Source organism: Trematomus bernacchii, unplaced genomic scaffold (genome assembly GCF_902827165.1).
Source record: "Trematomus bernacchii unplaced genomic scaffold, fTreBer1.1, whole genome shotgun sequence".
Classification (NCBI taxonomy): Eukaryota; Metazoa; Chordata; class Actinopteri; order Perciformes; family Nototheniidae; genus Trematomus; species Trematomus bernacchii.
In genome coordinates, this window is record NW_022987648.1 from 3929063 (window position 1) to 3939436 (window position 10374).

Below are 10374 nucleotides of genomic sequence, written 5' to 3' on the forward strand. Positions count from 1 at the left end.
TTAATTAGGTAAAATACATTTGAAACAAAATTCAATTTACTTCTATAAAAATAACTTTTCAATGGCAGTTTTTGTGTCACTAATCCCGCAACTTTTCAGTGCAAACGTCACAACAATCATTCGCTTAGGAAAGGAAGCGATAGATTACATTTCAAGTATTGATAAAGAGTGGAGGATTGAAGCGAGAGAGAAGGAGAGAAGAGGATTCAGTCTAATAGAGCAGGCTGGGTATGGGGATAGGTTACTATACATTGCATAGCTCATGTGGCACTTATTAAGCGATAGGACAGGACACTCAGTACCCTTGGAAGGCATTTCTTTATACAAGTGCTATCAGGGTGTGCATTTCAGTTTCTGGAAGTGCTGCACTGCACTGTGGGGGGGGGGGGGGGGGGGGGGCGCCCCGACTCCAGTCTGCAGGCCGATCCTACCGAGCCTCAGCGGGCCGTTCTCTCTCCGTCGCTGCAAGTGCTCAAGTGAAGTGCACTTATGAGGTCTACCTTCACCTGGTTGTCATGGTAGCAGGGCCTGCACCTCTCTGGACAAGCAGGAAGTGGAGGCCCATAGTCAGCAGGAGGACAGCAGCTCTGCGGAGGACTTTCTTCTGCCTTTCTCTGGAGGTATAATCCTGCAAGGCATTAAGCGCTGCCCGTCTAATTCCACCAGAGAGGACAGTCGGACTGTGTCTGTCGGCAGAGTAGGGAAGTGCTGGTGTTCTGAATTGTATAAGCTGATGAATTGTCAGTGCTTTATAAAAAACAAAAGTTTGTCATGTGCTTAAATTACTTAAGAGGGTCCGAGGAGCGGGGTCTGGAGTGTTGGGGCGACGCCAATAATGTCCTCAGCGATGGCTGATCCTGTCACTTTCCTTAAGCGCTTGTTATCTTCATTCAAGAGGAGATGATGAGCCATTATTTTTGACTAGAAATGGCAAACTAGAGCAAAGTATCATTTGGTGATATAATCGTTCCCTTCTCGACCCATCACTGACCAGTCGTTGCTGAGCGGACAAAACACGGACGGCAAGCATGTCACTCAGTCTGATAAATACACACACTCGCACGAACACCTGCAAACACACACATGCACACACATGGACACTGGACTGCGCTGACGCTTGCATTTGCGAGACGTGCCAGTGTGCGTGTTGCTCGCACATACAGTAGGTATAGATATATTGTATATGTGTACCGTACAATAACGTCCTGTTTGTACAAAAGGCCATTCTGACTGTTCCGAGTTCAACAACAGTGAAGGGAGCGGACTCAAGCGCAGCCACACTCCTCCACGATCATGTTGGGCACGTCCCTCTTCACGATGTTGTACTCATCGTCGAAGTAGAGCATGGACATAGTACTGAGCTTGGTGGGGATGCAGCAGGAGTTCACCGAGCCCGGGCTCATCCCTCTCATGCGGTACTGGTTCACCACGGCGGTGTGGAAGGATGAAGCCGAGCCCGGCACGCCCGCCATGTAGGCCGGGCAGCTGCCCTCGCAGTAGTTGCCGTAGTAACCAGCTGGTGCAATGATCCAGTCGTTCCAGCCAATGAGGCGGAAGTCGATGTAAAACTGTTGTCGGCAGCAGAGGCCCCCGCCGGTGCCGTCACACTCCAGCCCCCTCTTGCGGATGCGATGCTTTCCGTCCACCTGTCGCGCTCGCACCACCAGGAAGGGCCGGTGGGAGGGGTCCAGGGGGTCCACCAGCACCGGGGCCACGCCGGACGTCTCACAGCCCTCACAGTGGACCTCCAGGTCCTGCCGCCGGTTGCCTTTCCCGAAAACAGCTCGTATCGCCTCCGAGAGGGGGAAGGTGTGCCAGCCGCTGCGCTTCAGATCCACACGCTTCTCCACCAGGGCCCAGCGACCGGTCCCTCCCCCTCCTCCTCCTCCTCCCCCAGGGCCTCCCTCTGCACTGCTGGTGGTCCCGGCCTCCTGGTAATGGATCTTGACCGTCACCTTCCTCCGGAGGCCCTTCTCAGGACCGGCTGGCAGCACGCGGAAGAAGAGCCACAGGTTGGCCTGGGACACGTACAGGTTCTGGTTCCCCTCGTTGGAGACCACGAAGTACAAGCTGGACTTGGCAGATAAGCGATCATCTGTTGGAGACAATAAAAACAGGAATGGTTCATTCTCAATCTGACATCCATCCAACATAACGATACAACATAAAGTTCAAGTTCAAAAGCTTTATTGTCATATGCACAGCTACAGTGTAGTTATCAAAATCATAACTCTCAGGCTCCTCCAATAATGCAACATCCATATTTATAAGACATAAACAAAGGAAAAAACTATAAAAAGAGTGCAAAAAGACACAATAGAAATAAAATAGTGCAAGACAATGTTGCAAGACTAATATGCAAGTGATGCAGGATAAGATGAGCTCAGAGTAGAATGTTAAATGAAATGCTGCACAGTGAAATAAAATACTGCTTATGGTAATAATAGATAAATATGTGAGATGCAAACAAAACTTATAGATAGCATGTTTCAAATGAGTTGCAATAAGAGATGAATATTATTTATACACAATAGTGAGTTCTTCTGACTTTAGAAATAGTGATTTGACAAAGAACACTCATTCTAACAGCTGATCTGAGGACAGGTGAGGATGAGCTCTGACCTCACGTTTCCAAAATTCTTTACTTGATTAAACTTGAACCATCACCATGAAAACTGAGCAAACCTTATCTGCTGTTGAGGGCCATAAGAAAGCTTGGGTTCATTTCCAGTAAATGCACGTGCATGTGCCCAGCTCTGGCTCTAAAGGGCTGTTTCCCCCTCTGTTAGCCCTCAATCACTATCAGGTGTCCTCGTGGCTACTCCTGATAGGCCAGCTGTGACGGGCCGGTTCTGGGATCAGGCCCAGTTGGCCCCGGGTCCAGCTTTGTAAGTGACGGGGGCCAAAAAGACAGAGAGCGAAAGAGGGATAAAGAGGAACAGAGAGGAGAACAGAGGAGAAGACGAAGGACAGCAGGAAGGATGCAAGTGGGAAAGGTGGGAGGGTGGCGGACATGGCCAAGGCCCCCAGGGGGTTCATTGAGTTCGCTGTTAGTACCCCCCCTGCCGAACCCCACTACCACCCTACCCCGCCCCTTCCCCCCCTCCCTCCAGTGTGAGCACCATGAGAGTGACAGCACAAAGCGGGCTGTGAGGCACCGGGATACAGCCGCGCTGCAGCCGCCTTTCAAACGCGTGGCTTTCCAGCAAAAAGCATGATGAAGCAAAAATAAAATCCATTTACATGACACTGGCTACATTCTACAGCCGCACAATGAAGAGATCCCGGGAGTCTTAAGGTGGCCATGGGCTCTCCCTGGCAGTATTTTTTTTCTAAGCCTAATGATGTCTTCCAAATTACCCCGAGGTAACTTGAAAGGTTTCTATTTCAGGAGATTTGGTACAATGTGCTCAAGCGGAGCAGCGCCTTTGAAAGCAGCTAAATGACTTTGTTTGCCGACTGATTAGTGTGTGTCAGTGTCAACAGGTGGCCACCAAAGACGGAGCCCCCCCTCTCTAAGGCGCCTCACGCCTCTTCCTCCTGTAAACCAAGGCTTTACATTCACACAGGGACCTGTTGAGACCAGCTCTCCACTCTGTAGCATGTCAGCTGGGAGCTCAAGCACTTCACACACATTTGCACCCAGCCATGAACACACACCCAACCCCACGGTTAGCAATACATCAACTATCAGCCTTCTCAATACCCGAGCCTTCGGGCAATGTATCAAGTGCACAGTGGGAAGGTATTGAAATGCATCTGAAGTGAGCGATATAAAGGAATCAGCGGAGCAGCAGCTTCCAAGGGCGTAAAGGCGCCTCAGGGCTACAAGTAACTAACCTCACCTCATTTAGCACCGTGCCTTCTTACTTGCCTCGACAGCGATGAGCACACCCTGCTCATACAGAGCTGGGGGGTATAACTGATGCATGGGTAACAGTTACTCGCGATTTGAAGGAAACCTTCAGACCTTTATGTTGTCAATCAATCTACCATTTAAAGAATGTATTCATTAAATGTCATAAAATAGTGCACAATGCCAATCAACAATACATAAAGTCTTCACTAAATCAATGTTTCTGCCTGACCAATACTACCAAATCTTAAAACCTCATGACATCGATTATACCATCATATAGGCTAGGACAATGCATTACATTAGTCCCGCAACATTCTCTTGCACTTCTTGTTGTATTGTTTTGTATCATATATATTTATGTTGCATTGTTAGAGGAGCCTGGTACTTAAGATGTTCATTGCCATACCTGCACTGTAGCTACTGTGCATATGACGATGAAGCCTTTAAATCTTTATCCTGAATCTTAAAGCGTGATGATTAAATGATAGGAAATATTGCTGTAAAAGGACAGGTAAATAGTTGTTTTATCCCCATATGACAGCTCTTTGTGAACCAAACAGTTATCAAAAGACGCATCAAACAACACCCAGTGCTGATGCTTTGTACCAGAAACCAAGACTAAACGTATGAAAGCATTACCTCCACAACGACAGAACAGTCAATCTCAGTATAGTTCTGAGATTTAGGATAAGACTACTGCAACAACTGCAACAACTATGAGCTGCAGACAGGCCAGCCTCATCACAGGACGCTTCAGTAGGGGCTCTGCAGCTTTCAGTCACATCATAAAGTTATCAGCACATGGACTTGAATCAGAATGAAGTAACTCAATTTAAATATCTACAATCCCAAGACGAGTGACCAAAGACATGATAAAGGTCACGTGGTATGGTCAAAGGCTACTAAAACAGACCTTGAGGAGTCAACTACTGTTCCAAAGGTCAGAAATAAACTGTTAATCTATAGTCTACAGTGTATTGGGTTGGTTGAATAAATACAACACTGTACCCAGCTGCTGCCTGGATACTTTACTGAGTAAAGCTGACATGTTTTAGACTCCGTCAGTATCAAAAACAATCCTGATCTTTTGGCTCCATACATACAAACATACCCAGGGTTGGGAGGGTTACTTTGTAAATGTAATTAGTTACTGAATACTGAATGCATGGCTCTGAAAGTAATCCGAATACAGTTACAGTTACGTGTCTTAAAAAAGTATTCAGATTACTTTTAGATTACTTTTAAAATACTTTTGGAATACTTTCTTTTTCCATAACAGATGGGTATGTTTTGGTGAACAGGAGACACGTATTTGACTGTTTTAATGGCTTATCAAGAGCACAACTCAAACACAACATCTTGGTGTCATTCTGGACAGCTCCCTCTCATCTGCACCCCACAGCCCACATAAAAAACATTCCCCGGACTGCATTCTTTGCCCTGTCTTAAACCTTTCCTTATAATATGGTATGAATTGTAAGGTGTCCTTGGGTGCTTTGAAAGGCGCCTCTAAATAGAATGAATTATCATTATTATTTATTATTATTATCTGAAACGATGTAATAACTTTTGTAACTGTTTCCAGTCACTTGCCCCATGCATTCAGCAGCAGCAGGCCGTTCACTTTGATTTCATCCCGTTATGAAATGTCATCATTTCGACAATAAAGAAATGATACATAAACGTTATCTTGCACATTTTATCTAACCATCTCCGTTTCTAACTTTCAATATATTTTAAAAGAGATCTTTCTCTCTCATCTGCGTGCGGGGGAGGGGCCTCACAGACACGCTGCATCTCTCTCTCTCTCTCTCTCTCTCTCTCTCTCTCTCTCTCTCTCGCTCACAGACACGCTGCATCTCTCTCTCTCTCTCTCTCGCTCACAGACACGCTGCATCTCTCTCTCTCTCTCTCTCGCTCACAGACACGCTGCATCTCTCTCTCTCATCTGCATGCGGGGGAGGGGCCTCACAGACACGCTGCATCTCTCTCTCTCTCTCTCTCTCTCTCTCTCTCTCTCTCTCTCTCTCTCGCTCACAGACACGCTGCATCTCTCTCTCTCTCTCTCTCGCTCACAGACACGCTGCATCTCTCTCTCTCTCTCTCTCGCTCACAGACACGCTGCATCTCTCTCTCTCATCTGCATGCGGGGGAGGGGCCTCACAGACACGCTGCATCTCTCTCTCTCTCTCTCCCTCTCTCTCTCGCTGAAACAGACACGCTGCAGCGCCGTGCACACAGATCTGCCGGTAATGAATATTACATTTTGTGAGGAAACTTTTCCACCAATAATTCCAATAAGTATTCCAAAATGTATTCACTCCAGGTTTATGAAAGTAACTATAATCAAATGTAACGCGAGCTGAATACAGTTACTTGATTTGTGTACAACCCAACCCTGAACATACCCCAAGACTTTCTCCACTGAGGTCCTTTGAAGGAACAAATTGTTCTTTTCATGCAGTGTTACAAACAATTTAGAGCTGGCCCGGACACGCCTCTCCTGACCCCGCAGTGGAGAAGTTCCTAGTGAGTATCAGCAGGCAGGACACCTGGGTGGGCTTGTGTGGAGGATAAAGAGCTGCTTCAGCGTGTCCCCACCTGTGCCACCAAGTCAGGGAGGAGGCCATGGAGGCAGGCCGCCCCACAGTCATTAGTCAAAGCTGCTGTCGACAAGACCACACGCCGTGGAAGGACCAGGGTGCAGCGTGAAGCATGCAGGGCTGGACCATGAGCAGACGCGTGCTCCTGTCTAGCACTCCAGGAATTCCACATAGGGTGAGGGGGTGAGGGGATGGAGAGGCAGGGATGCGTAGTTGACGAGAGGTTAAGGCCTCCGCGGCACTGGCTCTGTTGTTGTTAAAGCTTTTTGAGGGTCATTTTTAATAACGTTGCATACATCATTTATAGTATCACAATCTATAGAGAGGCAGCCAGGCCCAGTGAGGGGACTGAAACACACACTTGAGGGTGAATGTGGAAAATGTCTGGACCAGGTCCAGCAGGACCCTGACTGACAGCTCCTCATGAATGAGTGGTGTCCTGAAGTAAACCTGGCCAACCCGATTCCTCTGGAGGAACCGGGCCGGAGTTAATGACCTTCCATAATGAAGTCAGCGTCTTGGACCGCTCGCCGCGAGTTCACTGGGTCCGAACGGCAATAGTGAGCAATCAAGAAGTGCCGATCTGAACTTCTCCATCGACCCCTCTCTCTTTCGTCCTCCCCTCCACTCCTGACTGTGCTCCCCGCTCCGCTCCCGTGGATACGGGACACCAAATCCCTCAGCGAGGACCCACGGGACCATGTCAGGAGAGAAAGGCGATTGGCATCGTCTCCCTCACCTGCCCGGGGCCGCTTGGCAGACCTCTCCCCTCTGTGCTGCGGCAACCGGAGATAAGAGGCTGCCTGGCTGACAAGCAGGCAGTTAACCCTGTGCTGAGGGGGGGCCAGCTGACCCACACATAAACACCTATCCACATCCCTTCGCTGGCTACTGTTGGCTATACATGTGCCAACCTCACCCCCCAACCCGCCTGTGACAACAACAATTCAGGCTCCCTTATGCTTTGGGGGGACAAGCTCCCCTGGCTGCAGAGTTTTCTGGAGACCTTTCCTCTGAGCCGTGCCCCGGCTGGCAGCATCCGATCTGGGGGGCGTGAGCCAGCTGGCCAGGAGGCAGACGGGGTCCAGGGAGCAGGGAGCCCAGCCAGCTCCATGCTACAATGCCACACAAAGGCTCAAAGGTGTGAGGAAGAATGGAACCAGAAAAAAAACACAGAAGTAGAAGAAGAAGAAGAAGAAGCAAAGGAGCCCAGCGAACCTTTAGAACGACAAAAGCATTCTTTACAACACTGCAATATGGGCACACAATATCACCCCCCCTCCACCATCAACCAACACCATCCACCCACACTCCCCCAATCCAACCCCACAAACTCAAATGTCTCATGCATTATTCTGAGCAGTTTCTTTTGTTTTCCTTGCTTTCCCCCCTCTGTTCCATGTTGACATGTTGGGTTCAGCAGGAACACACAGTGCTCTTATAATAATAGCCCGGCTTTTGTTCCCTTGTCATGAAGAGCTCAGATCATTCCCATCGGAAGGTGGGACCAAGCAGCCCATTCAGGCTAATTGTAGCGGCAGGGCCAATGGGAAACTACAGGATGGTTTTATGTGTGTGTGTGTGTGTGTGTGTGTGTGTGTGTGTGTGTGTGTGTGTGTGTGTGTGTGTGTGTGTGTGCGTGTGGTGTGTGTTTGTGTAAGATATCCTATTTGGTGTATTTAATTGTATGTTTTCTTTTTGTTAAACTAACAGTTTGTGTCGGTTCTCACACTGCTAACTGACAATTATTGGATTCTGTCAAGCGCAGATGATGAGTGTGAGTGTGTGTGTTTGTGTATGTGTGTGTGTGTGTGTGTGTGTGTGTGCGTGTGTTTGTGTGTGTGTTTGTGTATGTGTGTGTGTGTGTGTGTGTGTGTGTGTGTGTGTGTGTGTGTGTGTTTGTGTATGTGTGTGTGTGTGTGTGTGTGTGTGTGTGTGTGTGTGTGTGTGTGTGTGTGTGTGTGTGTGTGTGTGTGAGGAAAGGGTGTTCTCTTTGGACTTGTGAGAATTAGTTAGATACACATTCTTAGAGCGAGGGATAAATGGCCAATTGAGGGACTTTGTCCGTATTTAAAAGAGGGCTTTATACATTGGAGTATTGAGTGTGAGCACAGCTTTAGTGATGAAATTGGATTCAGAGGCTCTTTTTATCCCCTAGACAACACATGGGGGTAATTTAAGGACTCTGTCTTTAGTTTGATTCCTTTTTGAAATGTCATTGGGCTAAAACAGGAGGATTTGACACCAGGGCTGAATTGCGATGCAATAAGAAGATGACAAAATGATGAGAGTATCCAATTAGTTTATGGCTTTTGTGTTCATCTCATCTCTGCTGCTCAGTCATATCAGCATGATAAGCTCTGCAGAATGAAATTCTATCTGAGTGATGTTAAGTTATTAACTCACCTGCTTCCCGCGGCTACCTGTTACATAAACTCAAAAGGTGAGTGGGTTCACCGAATGGTCGTTTCAGATGTGTGTGATGAATTATTGATGATTACCTGATTCTGCGAAGCAGATGATCTCCGAGTTCTCCGCCTGAACCTCGTTGTTGTACGCAGCCTGTCCGTCAAAGCTGGGGATCTCCACCCGGCCGTCCTCGCGCACTTTCCCGGCGTGCAGCCTCCTCAGAGCCGTCACCATCGCAGCCTTCGGGATGGGGTGCGTGATGTTGGGTCTGTCTCTCATCTGCAGCCGGTTCAGGATGTGCCTCTTGACCGCCTCCAAAAAGTCTATATTTACCCGCTCCGCCTGATCCGGAGCCCTGAGGCCGCAGGACGCGCACGATTCCTGGGGAGAGCTCTGAGCCTCCACCCCGGCCACCGAGCTGCAGCGCACGGACAGAACGCACGCCACCAAACAGGACAAAGTCACACCGTAGATGCTCATTTTCCCTAGTTTACAGTCCGAATTCAATTTTTTTTTAAAGAAGGGGGGAAAATATTACACTGTTAAGTTAAAGCTGTTCTTATTGATTTTCAAGTTCCGGGGAGAACATCCACTTCCAAAACAGAGATATCCAGAGAAGCCAATGAAATATTCCCAGAGTGCTGCTGAAACTTTGGGGCTAATTAACTCCAGGCAGTCATTGTGCATTCAGGATCCAGCAATGCGACTTTTCTCTGCACACAAGCAAAGTTTCATCCCTCTGAGTGTCACAAGTTTGGATAGTTGACGCGCTTCTGTCATAACACGCTCCCGTCAGACGCGTAATCTACCAAAACAAAGCAGATAAGACTAAATAGAAACAAGAACCTTAGTGTCCAAAGGTGCTCAGTCCGCTCTCTCCCATTCAAACGTGCACAGCTGCAGCTTCACAGAGAACAACAAAGCTCGCGGAGTCCCGTGCCTTTTGTGTACCTGCCTTGGGTACCGTGTCCGGTGCGCAGCTGTATGTGCAGCTCCGTGCGTCCTCTATGCTGCTCACTGAGACCCTCTGCTCCTTTGAGATCGCGACAACGGGGGCTCCGCACATCCAAAGTTTTTATACAGGAGTCGTAAACCACGTGGGGATTTCCACCAACTGGACGCAGGGGATTATTCACTACTACGCCTCAGAGCCACGACGCACTGATGGAACAAGGTTTTATTATGGTGACACGCAAACTTATTTGAATCAAGTGATGTCGTCATGCAACTTTAGGATCCTTTATGCGATGGTTGTGTCTCTGTGACTCATGTAAGATCACTGTTCCTACACTCAACGAAATATAACTTCTGAAACAAATTAAAACACAGTTATATGTCTGTCTTTTATATCATTAATTCAGAATATTAAAACAAAGTTCAAAAATAATAATAATTACAATAATGATAATAATAAAGAACAATTTGAATTAAGCTAATATTTTTATAAAAACTATAGTTTACAATAAAAAAATATAGAAAATTACAAAAAAAAGCTTGAAGGAG

The 10374-nt window shown here is 47.6% G+C and overlaps 1 protein-coding gene across 1 annotated transcript; it reads right to left on the reverse strand.

Moving 5' to 3' along the window:
* Positions 1-383: 383 nt before the first annotated feature.
* inhbb (inhibin subunit beta B) lies at positions 384-9978 on the reverse strand. The gene is made up of 2 exons (XM_034134709.1): positions 8964-9978; positions 384-2095 (listed from the first exon to the last, which is right to left on the reverse strand). The coding sequence occupies exons 1-2, from the start codon at positions 9349-9351 to the stop codon at positions 1266-1268; spliced, it is 1218 nt and encodes a 405-aa protein (XP_033990600.1). The 5' UTR covers positions 9352-9978; the 3' UTR covers positions 384-1265.
* Between the last annotated feature and the right edge of the window lie 396 nt (positions 9979-10374).